The sequence below is a fragment of the Mustelus asterias genome, chromosome 18, assembly GCF_964213995.1.
Source record: "Mustelus asterias chromosome 18, sMusAst1.hap1.1, whole genome shotgun sequence".
NCBI lineage: Eukaryota > Metazoa > Chordata > Chondrichthyes > Carcharhiniformes > Triakidae > Mustelus > Mustelus asterias.
The window spans coordinates 24,190,954-24,210,157 of NC_135818.1; the positions used below are offsets into that span (position 1 = coordinate 24,190,954).

General features: G+C 42.0%; 1 protein-coding gene across 5 annotated transcripts in view; it reads left to right on the plus strand.

The window, feature by feature from the left end:
- The window catches only part of vps39 (VPS39 subunit of HOPS complex), a 98,978-nt gene that overhangs the window by 31,699 nt on the left and 48,075 nt on the right, over positions 1–19,204 (plus strand). For all 5 annotated transcript variants that reach the window (XM_078233545.1, XM_078233542.1, XM_078233541.1 and 2 more), the window contains 4 exons: positions 723–815; positions 2,471–2,654; positions 13,092–13,212; positions 14,428–14,548. In XM_078233545.1, the coding sequence (XP_078089671.1) occupies positions 723–815; positions 2,471–2,654; positions 13,092–13,212; positions 14,428–14,548 (519 nt within the window). The remainder of the gene's footprint in view (positions 1–722; positions 816–2,470; positions 2,655–13,091; positions 13,213–14,427; positions 14,549–19,204) is intronic.

The window sequence follows — 19,204 nt, forward strand, 5'->3', positions numbered from 1 at the left end:
AAATCGTGTTTTAAAAATCTATTGCAGTTTTTGTGAAGATATAACTAGTAGGGTAGATAAAGGGAAGCCAGTAGATATACACTATTTGGATCTCCAAAAGGCATTCCATAAGGTGCCACACAAAAAGTTAATGTGTAAGATGGGCTATTAAAATTTTGGGTAATATATTATTATGGATAGAGGATTGGCGAATGGGGAAGAAGCAAAGAATAAGGAAAAAGGGCATTTTCAAGTTGACATTCAACTGGCAGATGAGAATCCTTCATGAGCCCTTCTGCAAGTGCATGAGTTTTTGTCTCTACTGAGAGACAGGTGCAAGGCCTCTTCTGCAATGCCTGGCTCCCATGATTCCCACCACAATGGGCTGCATTAATTCCAGCCCTATACAACTAAAATGTATCCAAAATGGAGCAAAACTGTCCATTGTTTATAGGATGGTCTACTTTTTTGCATGTGTTGTTCACATAGGTGTACAAACCAGACCGCTCAACAAGGCAGCAAAGACAGATAGTGCTGATAAATTTGATTATTATTATAAATTAAAGAAATGATTTAAATGCATAAGGAAAAAGAATGTATGAAGGAAGTGTTTTTTATTACATTTCAGAGCCAACCTGCTGAACTACAATTGGCTGCTGGTTCTGCACATTTCTATATTAGCTTAAGTACATTCAAAGCTCGAGGAAGCAATCTACGCCAATTATAACCAGTCTTTGTTACAGGCGGATTTCAGTGTTCCTGATGTTCCCAAATCCATGGCTTGGTGTGAGAACTCCATTTGCGTGGGCTTTAAGAGAGATTACTATCTCATTCGGGTATGTAGGTTGAAGCTTCAGCAGCACTGACGTTTGCAAAATAAAATAGTTTTGATGGACTGCTAGCATGCCTGTAAATTGAATGTGAATTTTTTGGAGTGTATAATACAAAGCCCAATGGAATGGCAGAAACATGTGGCAAAGAGGCAATGAAGTTAATTCATGTTTTCCATTGTGTATTTGTGACCTATCAAATTTAGGTTGTCCTCTGACAGTTAAACATAAATGAATGAGTTACAAAGATAGTACCAACATTACAGAAAATGGGAAAACTTGCCACTATTTACTTGTCTACTAATCTTTGTCAATTCAAAACATACAAGCATTTAAAGTTCAGTTTGAAAGTGAAGCAGTGTTACAACTGTGAAGCAAAATGTGATTAAGGCCATTATCTCCAAGTCATTAAAGTCAACTGCTTCACTGAATGGTTGACCAATCTGTTGCTTCTGATCACTATACAAGTTTCTTGATCAGTTAGACTCGGGCTATTCCCCGATCTAGGAAGTTATTTTGACTTCTTTGCTAATATATTTTAGTTGAGTACTATTCATGAGTTAAAAACCTTTCTCACTGGGTGAACAAAACAGAATAAATACATGCACCAAATATTGGTAAATGTAACAGCATTCCTGTAAACTTAAAATTATTCCCATATTAATATTAATTGTTCTCTCTTCCCCATTCCATAATTGTATTACTACCTACAAAATGATGCAACAATTCTCAGAAGGCACCACCACCATCCCATAGTTGTTGGATCTCCATTTCTAGGATGATTTAAAATGGTGACATGGACTTCTTCAGCTATTTGTGCTACTGAGTGTCAGCACTAAAATTATCTGTCATGGTCACTAGAGAGGCAGTTTACCATACTCGGATTAAACAAAATACCCTTGATTTAAGTCTTCTGAATGGTTGTGCTGTGATGGAGGTTGCCTGCAGCAAGTAACTCACCAGCTGACTTTCCAAAGCCTGTCCACCACGATGCACAAAAACAGCAGTGTGTACAATCTAGAAGATACACTGTAACAACTTGCCAAGGCTCCTTTGACAGCACCTTCCAAACCCATGATCTATACTACCAAGAGGGACATGGGCAGCAGATGCATGGAACACCCCATCTGAAAGTCCCCATCCAAGGCACACACCATTCTGACTTGGAACTATATCATCGTTCCTTCACTGCCTCTGGGTTAAATTCCTGGAACTCCCTTCCTAACAGCACCATGGATGTACCTGCACCACATGAGCTGCAGTAGTTCAAAGTAGCTTGCCAGCACCTTCTCAAGGTCAGGTATGGATGGGCAATGAATGCTGGCCTGGCTGGTGATGCCCACGTCCTGTGAAATATTTATAAAACCCAGTAGCCATTTTCCAAAACACAATGTAATCTCACTGTTTGATTGCACAGGCAGCTATTGGGAATGTGACACATGGAAGAATGTGGTTGCAGAAGTGTATCCTTGCAGTTTCCACAGTAAATTACTATGGATTCAGAGTTTATTAAATAAACTATTTATTAAATAATAAATGCAGAAAGTGCATAAAAGCTATCTTCTTAAAGGCTAAGGTTATATTGTTACATTGTTGTAGGTTAAATGATTTTAAATCAATGATGTCCACTCACATAACCTTTTCTTCTCCTTGCTAAACAGTTGGATGGAAAGGGTTCAATAAAAGAGCTTTTCCCAACTGGGAAGCAACTGGAACCCCTTGTAACTCCCTTGGAGGACCAGAAGGTGGCAGTCGGGCAAGACGATTTAACGGTGGTTCTGAATAAGGATGGAGTCTGCACTCAGAAATGTGCCCTGAACTGGACAGATATTCCTCTTGCCATGGGTATGGAAAATTCAAATCAAATTCTTGCTTCTTTATAATTGATTTTTCTTCTGTAGAATTCCTGTAAATAATTTGCAGGATACTTGTATGTTTCTCTTTCATACTTTTGAGGGCTCGAATGATTGTTAACTGATGGTAGAGCCCAGTCAGTGCAAACTGTAAAACTATTTATATGAACTAACATACGAAATAGGAGCAGAGGGAAACAAAAACATGCTGGAAAGAGTCAGCAGGTCTGACAGCACCTATGGAGAGAGGATAGAGTCAACATTTCAGATTTTTTAGATTCTAGCATCTGCAGTATTTTACTTGTAGCAGAAGCAGGGCACTTAGCCCTTCCAGCCTGCTCTCTATGATATCATGGCTGGTCTGTTTGTGTTGCGAGTTCCACATTTCCATCCACCCCGATAACCATGGATTCTTATTAGGCAAAGGAATCAACCTATCGCCATCTTAAAAACATTCAATGACCCCACATCTACCATCTTCTGAGGCAGAGTTCCAAAGTCTCTCAACCGTCAGAGAAAAAAATTCTTCACATGTCTGAGTTAAAAGGGTAGCCCCCTAATTTTAAAACAGTACCCCTGAGTTCTGGGCTCACTCATATGAGGAAACATACTTTCCTCATCAAACTTGTCAAGACCATTTCAGGATCTCATATTCTTCCATCAAGTCAACCTTCACTCTTCTAAACTCTAGTGGAAACCAGCCCAGTTTGTCTAATCTTTCCTCATAAGACAACCTGCTCTTTCCAGGTAGCAATCTAGTAAATCTCCTCTGAACCACCTCCAATGCATTTACATCCTCCTTTAAATAAGGAGACCAAATCTGCACACACACTTCAAGATGTGCTCTCACCAATGCTCGACATAACTGAAGCATAACATCCTTACTTTTAAGTTCAATTCCCCTCATGATGAAGGATAGCGTTCCATTAACTTTATTGGTTACTTGCTGCACCTCCACACTAGCTTTTTGTAACTCATGCACTAGAATACCGAGAACCCTCCATACCTGAAAATTCTGCAGTCTTTCTTCATTTAAGTAATACTCTGCTTTTTTATTCTTTTTGCCGAAGTGGATAACTTCTTAGATTATACTGTCAGATTTTTGCCCATTCACTCAACCTATCTATATCTGTCTGCAAATTCCTTATGTCTTCACAGCATACTTTCCTACCAATCCTTGTATCATCTGCAAATTTAGCTATCATGCCTTCGCTCCCCTCATCTAAGTCATTGATGTAATTAGAACATAGAACAGCACAGAACAGGCCCTTCGGCCCACGATGTTGTGCCGAGCTTTATCTGAAACCAAGATCAAGCTATCCCACTCCCTATCATCCTGGTGTGCTCCATGTGCCTATCCAATAACCGCTTAAATGTTCCTAAAGTGTCTGACTCCACTATCACTGCAGGCAGTCCATTCCACACCCCAGCCACTCTCTGCGTAAAGAACCTACCTCTGATATCCTTCCTATATCTCCCACCACGAACCCTATAGTTATGCTCCCTTGTAATAGCTCCATCCACCCGAGGAAATAGTCTTTGAACGTTCACTCTATCTATCCCCTTCATCATTTTATAAACCTCTATTAAGTCTTCCCTCAGCCTCCTCCGCCCCAGAGAGAGCAGCCCTAGCTCCCGCAACCTTTCCTCATAAGACCTACCCTCCAAACCAGGCAGCATCCTGGTAAATCTCTGCACTCTTTCCAGCGCTTCCACATCCTTCCTATAGTGAGGTGACCAGAACTGCACACAATACTCCAAATGTGGTCTCACCAAGGTCCTGTACAGTTGCAGCATAACCCCACGGCTCTTAAACTCCAACCCCCTGTTAATAAAAGCTAACACACTATAGGCCTTCTTCACAGCTCTATCCACTTGAGTGGCAACCTTCAGAGATCTGTGGATATGGACCCCAAGATCTCTCTGTTCCTCCACAGTCTTCAGAACCCTACCTTTGACCCTGTAATCCACATTTAAATTAGTCCTACCAAAATGAATCACCTCACATTTATCAGGGTTAAACTCCATTTGCCATTTTTCAGCCCAGCTTTGCATCCTATCTATGTCTCTTTGCAGCCTACAACAGCCCTCCACCTCATCCACTACTCCACCAATCTTGGTGTCATCAGCAAATTTACTGATCCACCCTTCAGCCCCCTCCTCTAAGTCATTAATAAAAATCACAAAGAGCAGAGGACCAAGCACTGATCCCTGCGGCACTCCGCTAGCAACCTGCCTCCAATCCGAAAATTTTCCATCGACCACCACCCTCTGTCTTCGATCAGACAGCCAGTTACCTATCCAATCGGCCAACTTTCCCTCTATCCCATACCTCCTCACTTTCATCATAAGCCGACCATGGGGGACCTTATCAAACGCCTTACTAAAATCCATGTATATGACATCAACTGCCCTACCTTCATCAACACACTTAGTTACCTCCTCAAAAAATTCTATCAAATTTGTGAGGCACGACTTGCCCTTCACGAATCCGTGCTGACTATCCCGGAATTATCCGCATCTTTCTAAATGGTTGTAAATCCCATCCCTAAGGACCTTTTCCATCAATTTACCAACCACCGAAGTAAGACTAACCGGTCTATAATTACCAGGGTCATTTCTATTCCCTTTCTTAAACAGAGGAACAACATTCGCCACTCTCCAGTCCTCTGGCACCATCCCTGTGGACAGTGAGGACCCAAAGATCAAAGCCAAAGGCTCTGCAATCTCACCCCTTGCCTCCCAAAGAATCCTAGGATATATTTCATCAGGCCCAGGGGACTTATCGACCTTCAGTTTATTCAAAACTGCCAGGACATCCTCCCTCCGAACATCTATTTCCTCCAGCCTATTAGCCTGTAACACCTTCTCTTCCTCAAAAACATGGCCCCTCTCCTTGGTGAACACTGAAGAAAAGTATTCATTCATCACCTCGCCTATCTCTACTGACTCCATTCACAAGTTCCCACTACTGTTCTTGACCGGCCCTAACCTCACCCTGGTCATTCTTTTATTCCTCACATAAGTGTAAAAAGCCTTGGGGTTTTCCTTGATCCGACCCGCCAAGGACTTCTCATGTCCCCTCCTAGCTCTCCTAAGCCCCTTTTCAGCTCATTCCTTGCTAACTTGTAACCCTCAATCAAGCCATCTGAACCTTGTTTCCTCATCCCTACATAAGCTTCCCTCTTCCTTTTCACAAGACATTCCACCTCTTTCGTGAACCATGGTTCCCTCACTCGGCCATTTCCTACCTGCCTGACAGGGACATACCTATCAAGGACATCCAGTATTTGTTCCTTGAAAAAGTTCCACTTTTCATTAGTGCCTTTCCCTGACAGTTTCTGTTCCCAATTTATGCCCCCTAATTCTTGCCTAATCGCATCATAATTACCTCTCCCCCAATTGTAAACCTTGCCCTGCCGTACGGCCCTATCCCTCTCCATTGCAATAACAAAAGACACCGAATTGTGGTCACTATCTCCAAAGTGCTCTCCCACAACCAAATCTAACACTTGGCCCGGTTCATTACCCAGTACCAAATCCAATGTGGCCTCACCTCTTGTCGGCCTATCCACATATTGTGTCAGGAAACCCTCCTGCACACACTGCATAAAAACTGCCCCATCCGAACTATTTGACCTACAAAGTTTCCAATCAATATTTGGAAAGTTAAAGTCCCCCATGACAACTACCCTGTGACCCCCACACATATCCATAATCTGCTTAGCAATTTCTTCCTCCACATCTCTATTACTATTTGGGGGCCTATAGTAAATTCCTAACAACGTGACCGCTCCTTTCCTATTTCTAACCTCAGCCCATATTACCTCAGTGTGCAGATCCTCCTCGAAGTGCCTTTCCGCAGCCGTTAAACTATCCTTGATTAACAATGCTACTCCTCCACCTCTTTTACCAGCTTCCCTACACTTAGTGAAACATCTATACCCCGGAACGTCCAACAACCATTCCTGTCCTTGTTCTACCCACGTCTCCGTAATGGCCACAACATCGTAGTCCCAAGTACCAATCCACGCCCCAAATTCATCTACCTTGTTCCGGATGCTCCTTGCATTGAAGTAGACACACTTCAACTCACCTTCCTGTCTACTGGTACCCACCCTTGACCCTGATACCTTCCCCAATACCTCACCACCCTCACTGACTTCTGGACTACAACTTGTAATTGTAACAAGTTGAGGCTCCAGCATAGTCCCCTGTAGGAATCCATTCATCACTTCCTGCCAATCAGACAAAGACCGTTTATGCAGACTCTGTTTTCTGCCTGCCAGCCAGCCAATCTTCAATCCATGCTAATATGTTACCCCCTACACCATGAGGGAATGTACCTATTCTGAGAATTTTGAAATATCTGTCACTCATCTATTAATCAATCCCCTAGCCTAGTACCCCAGTTAACTTCAGCTCGCTCAGCTTTCATGTGCTCATGGTTGCCTTTTTTAAGTTTAAAATATTAGCCTTAGACCCACTCTTTTCCCTTTTAAACCAGGTGTATTCATATTATGGCTGCTGCTACCTAAGGGTGCCTTTACTCTGAGGTCATTCACTAATCCTGTCGCATTATCAAGTCCAATATAACCAGTTTTTGGGTTGGTTCCAGAACATGCTGCTCTAAACAACTATCTCAAAAACATTCTATGAACTCCTCATGCAGGTTATGACTGCCAGTCTGGTTTTTCCCAACAAATTAACCTATGATTATAAGACCATAAGACATAGGAGCGGAAGTAAGGCCATTCGGCCCATCGAGTCCACTCCACCATTCAATCATGGTTGATTTCAACTCCATTTACCCGCTCTCTCCCCATAGCCCTTTATTCCTCGAGAAATCAAGAATTTATCAATTTCTGTCTTGAAGACGCTCAACGTCTCGGCCTCCACAGCCCTCTGTGGCAATGAATTCCACAGACCCACCATGATTATTGCCATCCCATTATCACAGGCACCCAATATTTCATCTTGTATACTTTGTCTTACATTGTCACTTGAGAAACTTTACAGTGACAAAACTGTGTTCATAAATTGTATTGCTCTTCTTTAGATTATACAGAAATATGGCCAAACAAGTTCCTAACACCACACATCTTCTGCCACACTCAACTTTACATTTTCTGATTTTCTCCCACCTACTGTGTAAATACACAATGGAGACTTTGGGGTGAATTTCGCATTCCACCCGCTGCCACGGGAATTGGAGCAGGCAAGGGGCAGACCATGGAAAGATCCATTGACCTCGGGCAGGCTTTTTCAGTTTCGGGGCCAGGAGAGGGAAAATGGAACCAGACATACACTGGCAGTGGCACTGAATGCGCATTCTGCCAAAACAAATTGCACTTTCATCCAAGGATTTTTGTTTAGTTCTGTGGGGAACAATGCTAAGGTTTTAATCAAATAAATCAAACGGAGTGATGGCAAATTCCTCTCCAATTCGATTTTCAAGTTTGCTGACGACACCACTCGGATCGCAAACAATGACAAGATAGAGTACAGGAATGAGATAGAGAATCTGGTGAACTGATGCGGCAACAATAATCTCTCCCTCAATGTCAACAAAACGAAGGAGATTTCATCAACCTCAGGAAGCGTAAAGGAGAGCATGCCCCTATCTACATCAACAGAGACGAAGTAGAAAGGGTCAAGAGCTTCAAGTTTTTAGGTGTCCAGATCACCACCAACCTGTCCTGGTCCCCCCATGCCAACACTATAGTTAAGAAAGCCCACCAACGCTTCTACTTTCTCAGAAGACTAAAGAAATTTGGCATGTCAGCTATGACTCTCACCAACTTTTACAGATGCACCATAGAAAGCATTCTTTCTGGTTGTATCACAGCTTGGTGTGGCTCCTGCTCTGCCCAAGCCCACAAGGAACTACAAAAGGTCGTGAATGTAGCCCAATCCATCACGCAAACCAGCCTCCCATCCATTGACTCTGTCTACACTTCCCTTTGCCTCGGCAAAGCAGCCAGCATAATTAAGGACCCCATGCTCCCAGACATTTTCTCTTCCACCTTCTTCCTTCGGGAAAAAGATACAAAAGTCTGAGGTCACGTACCAACCGATTCAAGAACAGCTTCTTCCCTGCCACTGTCAGACTTTTGAATGGACTTACCTTGCATTAAGTTGATCTTTTTCTACACCCTAGCTATGACTGTAACACTACATTTTGCACTCTCTCGTTTCCTTCTCTATGATCGGTATGTTTTGTCTGTATAGCGCGCAAGAAACAATACTTTTCACTGTATGTTAATACATGTGACAATAATATATCAAATCAAAGTTAACCATCGGTTATCTCACCTTTTGGTAAAGAATTTGTTAACTGCCCATGTTTGAATTATGCTGGAAGTGGGATGGAACAATATCTTGGAATTGTAGCTCAATGTACAAATATATCAAGTACAGGCCTGTGTGCAAAGTGAATGTCTCTTGTGCAAAACAGGCTGAATTCCTAATTTTAGCAGCTTTATCAGGGAAAAATGCAGAAAGTAAGGCAGACATTTCCAATAGGGAGAGGAGCAAAGTCAGTTTGGAGTGTGGAATTAGGAGTAGGCTGTTCAGCCCTTCAGGTGTGTTCCTTGGTCCTATAATTTCTACCTAACAATGTTACATCTTAAATTAGATCACACCTTAATAGGAACAGGAGTAGGCCATTCAGCCCATCAGCATTGTTCTGTCATTCAATAAGCTCATGGCTGATCTGTGGCCTAACTCCGTATACCTGCCTTTGGTCCATATCCTTCAATAACTTTACTTAACAAAAATTTATGTATCACAGATTTAAAATAGCAAATGGTCTAGCATTTGCGGAAGAGAGTTCCAACTTTCTATCACATTTGTATGTAGAAGTGCTTATCTTTATATTCCATGTCTTTTCCTGTTCGTATCTTGAAGACTTCAATCAGATCACTCCTTAACTTTCTAAATTCCAGAGAAAACAGGTTTATTTTGTATCAGCTCTCCTCATAAGTAAATTCTTGAAGTCCGGCTATCATTCTTGTAAACCCAAATGCTGCACCCCCTCCAAGGCTATTATATCCTTCCTAAGGTGTGCTCCATACTCCCAAGTGAGGTCTAACCAGGGTTTTGTATAGCTGCAGCATAATTTCTGTCCTTATAGTCCAGTCCTCTGGATAGAAAAGTCAGCATTCCATTAGCGTTCTTAATAATTTTCTGCTCCTGTTCATGGCATTTTAAAGAACTGTGTGCCTGAACCCCCAAGTCTCTTTGGACGTCTTCTGTAGTTAACTTCATACCATCTAGAAAATACTCTGATCTATCCTTTTTGGTCCAAAATGAATAATCTCATCCTTGCTTAGATTGAAATCCATCTGCCAGAGTTTTGCCTATACACCTAGTCTATCTATGATAGCATAATTTTATGCTATCATCTACATAATCCGTAATGCCACCTAACTTTGTGTCATCAGCAAATTTAGATACATGCCTTTCTATGCCATTATCTAAGTCGTTAATGATAATGTGAACAATTGAGACCCCCAACACACATCCTTGTGGGACACCACTATTTACATCCTGCCAATTTGAGTACCCAACCATTATCCCTACATTCTGTCTTCTGCCACTCAACCAATTTCCCAGCCATGCTAGAAATTTGCCCTCAATTCCGTGTTAATTCCGTCTTTGTTAACAGTCTCTTATGTGAGACTTTTTCAAAGGTCTTCTGGAAGTCCACGTAAACAACATCCATAGGCATTGCTCTTTGGGCATCTCTTCAAAAAATGAATGAGGTTTGTCAAGCATGACCTACCTGTCATGAATCCATGTTGGCTCTCTCAACTGAAAATTTTAAAGATGTTTAGTTACCTTATTCTTGCTTATAGACTCCAGCAATTTCCCCACCACAGATGTTCAGCTAACTGGTCTGTAACGCCCTGGGCATCCTCTTTAGTCCTTCTTAAAAAGCAGAGTGACATAAGCCATTTTCCAATCCATGAGTACTATTTCCAAACCTTGTGGAAAAAACACCAGAACTAGAGGACACAGTTTAAAAATAAGGGGCCTTTCATTTAAAAATAAAGGGTCTCCTATGTAAGACGGTGATGCAAACTTTTTTTCTCTGATGGTTGAGAATCTTTGGAACACTCATCCCCAGAAAATGGTGAAGGCAGAGGTAGATGGATTCTTGACTAACAAGGGAGTCAAAGGTTATCGGGGGTAGGCAAGAATATGGAATTAAGGCCACAATCAGATGATTCATGAATGGTAGAACAGACTAAAGGGGCCAAATGGCCTGCTCCTCCTAATTTGTATGTTTATATGTTTAGTGATTTATGTACTTGGACCCCTAAATTTGTTTTCAGAGTTCCTAACTTAATATATAGAAGATACACTGGTCTATTTAAAATTTAAAGTGAATGAACGGATGTCGAGCTCCATCTGCCATAATGTTATCCATTCACATAATCTAGCAATGTACCATTGCAACTCCTTGCTTCCATCTACACTATTTATTGTGCCACCTTAGTGTGGTCAGCACACTTGGATACATAGTTCTAAATTCCTTTATCTTAAGTTATAGATATAATGAAAGACTGAAGCCCTGGTGCAGATCCCGGGGGTACATCACTATGCACATTCTGCCAATATGAGTATATAGTCAATCCCTACTCTGTCTTCTATCTCACCTATTTGATTTCTTGGTGACTATCTTATATTCATCTCTTAATGTGGTTCTCAAAGCCATGACGCTAGAGTTAAGCATTCCATCATTACACGTAAAGAATGTTCCTGTCTACTCTATCAAACCTTTCATAATTTTAGAGACCGCTGTTCAGTCACTCATTCTTTTCTTTTGAAGAAAAGTGACCCAACCTGTTCATTCTGTCCTGATCAGCATAAACTTGCAGTTTTGGTATCTCCTTAAATTCTTTTTGTATATTCTCATAATATGCTGACCAGAACTGTGCACAGTACTCCAAATGCTGCCATACCAAGATCTGAAACTTGCCTACTTTGAAGTTGACGTGCGCCAGAATTTTACTGCCCCGTCTGCCATGGGAATTGGAATGGGTGAGGGGCGGAGCATGGGAAGGTCTGTTGACCTCAGGTGGGGTTTTACAGTTTTGGGATGAGCGAGGCCGTAAAATTCTGCCCATAATGTTCATTCACTTGGTCTATCAATCTCCCATTGCAACTTTCTGCTCCTATCTACATTATTGTTTTCTCTACTTTACTTTACAAATCTATCCCTCCAGAAATACAACCTGGTGCTTGGTTTGCTTTTTATGCGGCCCTATTAGTCTATGGTCACTACTTTTTACTGATTTTTTTGTATTTGTACTCCCAGCTCCCTTGATCACTCTACACCATTTAGATTCTACATTTTTATTAATGTCATCTTGTAATTTGTCGCAGTGCTTCTTATTAAAAAAATTCCATTGTCTAAAATTAAATTTTATTTATTAGCCACAAGTAAGGCTTGCATTAACACTGCAATGAAGTGACTGTGAAATTCCCCTCATCGCCACACTTTCTCCTGTTCGGGTCAATACACCTAACCTGCACCTCTTTCAGACTGTGGGAGGAAACCGGAGCACCCGGAGGAAACCCACGCAGACACGTGGAGAATGTGCAAACTCCACACACAGTCACCCAAGCCGGGAATCGAACCCGGGTCCCTGACGCTGTGAGGCAGCAGTGCTAACCACTATGCCACATTGCCCCGTCTACCAACTGAGCTAGCCATGCCATGCTCACCAATTTTGTGTCATCGGAAATTTAGAAATTGTGTTTTTGATTCCAAAGTTTAGATCATCAGTGTAAATTATAAACAGCAATGGCCCCAGCATTGATCCTTATGGGACACGGCTTGCTACATTCTGCCTTTCTGAATCGCTCATTTACTCTCTACTCTGCTTGCAACAAGCTGTCTATTCATTCTGTCACTTATTCCCCAGATTCCACATGCTCAAACTTGTTAGTCTATTAAGTGGTGCCTTACCAAAGTCTTTCTGGACATTACTTCTATTACATTATCCTTGTTTATTCTCTCCATTACCTCTTTTTTTTAAAAAATCAGTGAAATTGGTTGCACATATTTCAGTGTGAGGAAATCGGCTTCTATCACTAATCCTACTCTTTTCTCTTTTCCTGCCTTCTTTGCTTAGATACTTCCCACAGGCATTGCTTACCATGCTCACTGTTCGAACATGTTGGCAGCTAATTGTAGCATCAGAAATTCTTTGGCTGAGATTAGGAAAATGGCTATGTCCTGGGAATTGATTTTGAACCTACTGTCAGGTCAATGAGAGTACTTTCTGGGGGGAAACTGGAAATAAAAATGTACTGAACAGATCTTTCCACTGGAACTGAAAAAGAGTGACCATAATTGCTCAGAGAAAGTTAATGTTTCTCAACAACTATATCCATTTTATTTGATTGTCTCCAATAGAACATCAGTCCCCTTATATCATCGCAGTGCTGCCACGATATGTAGAGATTCGTACTTTTGAGCCACGCCTGCTGGTACAGAGTGTGGAGCTGCAAAGGCCACGGTTTATCACTTCAGGAGGGTAAGTGAGCATACCTTCTTACCATTCCTTTGCCTTGCAAAAACTTGCCCATATTACACCAAAAAAGCCATCAGGGAGTGAATCTTTCCACAATGCTATTTCACTTACCTGGGAACTAAAACACTTTGAAGCTGGAAGATTGAAGTAAACCATGTGGCATTGCGATTTGAGTGCATGGCCACAAAATACTGAAAAAAATGTTCTACCTATTATTCACTTTAAGGTTTTGTTTTGTCTGTGGCTAATTTATTCAATATGTGGTACCTTTACAGCTACATTATTTAATATGACAGATTTACGTGCATCTTCCAAGCTCCTCTGCAGCCATGCACGTGCTCAACTTAGTGGAAATATTGGTTGTACGTGATGTTACCATTGCATGCAGGCTGCATGTTTATGCAGCTGAAATAGTTAAATATGCACAACAGATGGCACTCTTTATATGAACTCGATATCTTTCCTTTAGTGTGGAGTGCAATTCTGTGTGCAGCACTGAACTGAAAACTTATTCAGGTATTGTAAGGGCTCCGTATTATCCCTTGTTTTTATATTCTATATCTTTTGTGATTATAATCTAGAATTCCATTACCTTTTTTAATTTATTGAGCCCAGAATCTGCTTTCAGTGCCCTGTGAACATATACCAAATCTTTGTGTGCTTCTGCAAAATTTAAGCTTATTTCTATTACTGTTTTTTAACTAAAGTATATCACTTGACTTTTGATACCTGTATACACCTATCACTTTTCTTCCTGGTTCAATGCTGATAACACCCCTCTGTTTCACAATACCTGTGGTAATCTCTGAGCCCCCTTCACTTCAGCACCTTCACTTTGTGAATATTTTCTGCCATCCTTTCCCCTCAGTCCTAAGACCTGCATTGTCTTACCAATAAAAGAGAAACACTGGTGTGAATGTCCGTTTCTACTTATAGTGACTTCATTGTGATTAAAGGACATGCAATAATGACGGTAATGAGCTGATGTGCATTAGAAGCATGCAAGTAGCAAGCTACTTCCATCTGATCTGCTCCATTCTTTTCAAGAAGATAGTTGATTTTCTTACAGAAATATTTTAATTTAATGATCAAACAAAGTTTCACCTCCTGCCATTTGTGATTAAACCAGCTAATTGGGCAGTTATAATGAATGATAAAATGTAAGTTGATCTTTTTCCTTCTCTTTCTCTCTCACTGGGCTCCAACTTCACTTCCCAGACCTAACGTTGTTTATGTGGCCAGCAATCACTTTGTATGGCGACTGGTACCTGTTTCAATTGCAACTCAGATTCGACAACTTCTTCAAGACAAGCAGTTTGAATTGGCATTACAGCTTGCTGTAAGTACTTATAATAATGAAAGCTATCTCTTGTATGTTTTTTAAAATGACTTCAAAAAGCTCTATCTATATGCAAGATTTTTACTCCACTCGCCTTCCTGAGATGGGAAAGTGAGATGATCCTGACTGTGGTATGACCTTTGACTGCAGTTTTAAACATATCACATCGAATGATGGGACAGTATCATTGGGTTAAAAAGTACTTTGTTCCTTATGTTGAGAGATGTAAAATATGCTAAACTATTCTACACAATTTTCACTGGCACATGAAGAAAATGGTGTGTTAAATTGTCTTTGGCTGCAATTGTTTTAATTTTGTTTTTAAAAATTGAAATAATGCATATTCCAGGAGGACATGGCCAAGCAATATGCAAGGCAGATAGGTGGCAAATGCAATCCAATGCAGAGAAATGTGAAGCGGTACAATCTGGTGAAAGGAAAGTGAGAAGATTTTGTTTTAATAGAATGGAAGAACAAAAGTCTAAGGACGCAAATAAGAGAGATCTTTAAAGAGTGCAATTGGGAAAGACCATCAGTAGGCAAATGTGATTGTTGGTTTTATACCAAGTGTTTAATGTCGTTATGATCCCTGTAGAACCAGATAACTTTAAAGAAAATTCAAATTCAAACTTCCAGTTAATAGTATGGATAACATGATGATCCATAGCTTGCTTGGAGTAGCAATCAGCGGTTGACTGGATGTCGTAGAATCATGGAATCCCTACAGTTCAGAAGGAAGATAATTTGGCGAATTGAACCTGCACCGACAACAATCCTACCCAGGACCTATGCCCATAACCCTATGTATTTACCCTACTAATCCCCCTGACACTAAAGGGCAATTTAGCATGGCCAATCAATCTCACCTGCACATCTTTGGACTGGGGAGGAAACTGGAGCACCTGGAGGAAACCCACACGGACACGGAGAATGTGCAAACTCTACACAGACTGTGACTCGAGGTCAGAATTGAACCCAGATCCCTGGCGTTGTGAGGCAGCAGTGCTAACCACTGTGCCATTGTGCCACCCGTTTCGGTCCAGGAGGAGTGTTATTTGGGGCAGGAGGTGTCGTTTGGGTCTGGGAGTAGGAGGGGTGTTGTGTGGGTCGGGGATGTCGTTTGGGGTGGGATTGTGGTTCTGGTCAGGGGAGTGTCATATGGACCAGGGAAGGTGTCAGATAGGTGTCATTCAGGTCAGGAGGGTTTGTGGTCAGGCCCAGTCAGGTCATGGTGGGTTGTGGGTGGGGAATCCCTTGCAGGTTAGGGTTGATGAATACAGTATTGTTTGCATAGTCGAGGGGTTGTGGTGGCTCCCCTGGGGAGGGGAGGGGTCTCCCGTGTGGGCTGCATCTGGATGTTCAAAACAATTACTCTAAAGTTAGATGTGTCTTTTTCCTTCCAAATCTCAAAGTAACGGAGTGTAAAATTGGCAGAACTATTTGAAGTTTTGAAGTTAGCAATTTAGATCTCTTTGTTTTCCTGCCCAGCACAATTGTCCAGGGGAAGTTAGGCCTTCTGGACAATTGGTGGGTAAACCATTACATAGAAACTCTTTGGGGTACCTCACAAATGCAACCCTGGAGAGCAAGGAAGTTATAGCCCAATGAGATTTCACATTTAAGCCTTTTAGAACAAAAAAAAATACAGCACAGGAACATGCCCTTTGGCCCTTCAAGCCCGTGCCAATCATGATGCCCTAACTAAACAAAAACCTTCTGCCCTTATTCAGTTATATCCTTCTATTCCCTCTCTATTCATGTATCCATCCAGATGCCTCTTAAATGTTGCTCATGTACCTGCTTCCACCAGTTCCCCTGGCAGCTCATTCTAGGCACCCACCACTCTGCATGAAACATTTCCCCTGCACATCTGCCTTAAACTTTCTCCCTCACACCTTGAACTTGTGCCCCCTTGTAACTGACTCTTCCACCATGAGAAAAAGCCTCTGGCTATCCACCCCGTCTGTGCCTCATATAATTTGTAGACCTCAATCAGATCTCCCCTCAGTCTCCATCTTTCCTAGTTTATTCAACCTCTCCTCACAGCCAACATCCCCAAGACCAGACAGCATGCTGCTGAAACTTCTTAGCATTCTCTCCAAAGCTTCCACATCCTTCTGGTAGTGTGGCAACCAGAACTCCACGCAATACTCCAAATGCAGCCTAACCAGGAAACAGCGCGAGGCTGATTACAATATTACGATCAGCATTTAAAGCTCATTAGCGAGTCTGGGATGGTATCATTCAGGCTCACTAATGTTTCTGACCCCACCAGGGGAGGTTCTCACCAGCGGAAATTCAAGCTGGTTCCCAGCAACTGAAGCCATTTGTGATGGCCCTCCCAAAAGGTCAGGGGGTGGTGCCCCTTGGACAGTGCCAGCCTGACCCTGGCACTGTCCACTGGGCCTGAGGGGAAGGGGTGGGGGGGGGAGGGCCAGCAATCGGGGTGGGGGGCGGGGGGGACGGTTGGGGAAGCTATCAGGAGGCTAATGATGGGGGTGGGGTGCAGTGCGCATGCACCAATCTCCCTTGGAGAGAAAGAGTCATGGCAGCGAGCAGGAGTAAGATTGGAACAAGGAGTGTTCAACATAATCCAAAAAAGACAGGCATAACTGAGCCCTATGCAGTGGCCGCACCTTATGTTAAAGGAGACAAGTTAAAGGAGAAATTGTTGAGTGACAGAACCAGTTCAGGCAGATGGAGGATAGTGGTGGTGAACAGAGATTATTCGGGCCTCTGCTCAAGGAAGAAGTGGATAGCCCTCAGATCCTCTTGGTGGGGAATGGAGGTGTAGAGAGATTGGACATCCATAGTAAAGATGAGGTGGTTAGAGCGAGAGAAATGGAAACTAATATGACATAAGGCATCAGAGGATTCACAATGTAGATGTGAAGAGACTAAACTAAGGGGAGAGAAGAAAGCACCATTGACTATTTGCTTTTGTCGTCAATTTGCAGTATAACCACAGAACAGAACTTTTCATTTTTATTCTTTTAACAAAACTGAAGAAAATACGTTTAACAGATGTACTTTACAATTTTTTTGAGGAAGCAGTGATTTTTAGCACCTGAAAATTTAATTCTGTTCTTGGTAACTGGTAATCTCAGAACTGTACTTCACGGTGAGGCTTTTTCCTTTGGTGCAAGCTGGATGAATCTTCCAGCCTCATCACAAACCCTCACAAATTTGGTCTTTCAATCCTAGGGTAAACTCCCACTCACATTCCTGCACAGTGAACCATAGATTTCAGCCTTGAACTGTTGTCTCTCCCAGACTCTGGCAGACCACTAACCTGTCCAGGATATCCCATAACATTTTAGGAAAGCCTGTAACCTAATAACACAATAGCTTTCTTTCAACAGGGAAACAGCCCATCAGCATGGTGACATGAATTACATGGCCCTTGTACCCAGGTAGAAATACTGATCAGCTATTGTTTAGACCTCAAATTTATTCTATTTTGGAATCAAATGGACTGTTTAAAGCACAACTGTTTACTATCAAATACTTTGGACTTTGGATCCTCGCAGCCTGACACTGAAAGCAGATGCTGTTGCCATTATATCATTATCTTTACTTCTTCCCAGTAAAACAATCTGGGCCTTCCTTTAATCTTTAGAACCCTAGAATTCCTACATTGCAGAAGGAGGCCATTCCGTCCATCAAGTCTGCACCGATTCTTTGAAAGCACCTTACGCAGGCCCATCTCCCTGCCCTATCCCCCCCATAACCCCACATATTTACCATGGCCAATCCACCTAACCTGCATGTCTTGGGACTGTGGAAGGAAACCCACGCAGACACGGGGAGAACATGCAAACTCCACACAGTCACCCAAAGTTAAAATCGAACCCTGCTCTCTGGCAATGCGAGGCTGGTGCTAGCCACTGTGTTGCCCAATTTTGCAAATGTCAATTGATGCTCGAACAAAATCAATACTAGATCAATTGTTGAATTTCAATCCGAGATGCAGTAAAAAGGGTAGTGACCTCACCACACAAGATGTATTCAGGATGATGGCTTTTGTGTGTGTCATAGCATATGTCAGTTATTTTGAAAGAAATCTTTGGTTGCTAGCTTTTTGATGTGAATTAAGTCTAGCTTTTGCCTATTGTTTTCTTGTGTCAATTTAAATACTCGGGTGTCTAGGAAATTAATGCTTTGTCTGTTGTGGCTTTAAGTTTAATGAAGGGGTGATGATTTTTGAGGATACTGATGCATTCTTCTAATTCTGCTTCTGTAGGAGTCCAAATACTCCATATATCAACACTATTGGGGATTTCTCTGTCGGTGGCCTGATTTTCTTAAAATCTTAAGAATTAAACTTGCAAGGCAAGAAGCCTCAGTTCAAGACGTAACTAAAAATTTATTTAAATATAAAAGATATACAAGACAAAATAAACATGAACCTCGGCCGTGGGAGGCCTTCGGATGGTCAAGTAGCTCTGAGTCTTCAAGAAAATTTAGTTAGGCGGTTTGTTGGGCCTAGGAAAAAGATAGGACTTAGGAGCAGGAGTAGACCATTTACCCTTGGAGCCTGCTGTGCCATTCAATAAAGCCATGGCTGATCTGGTTGTAGTCTCAACTTCTTTGCTGTCTGCCCTCCATAACCCTTAACTCCCTTGTCTATGAAAAATCTGTCTAATCTGCCTTGAA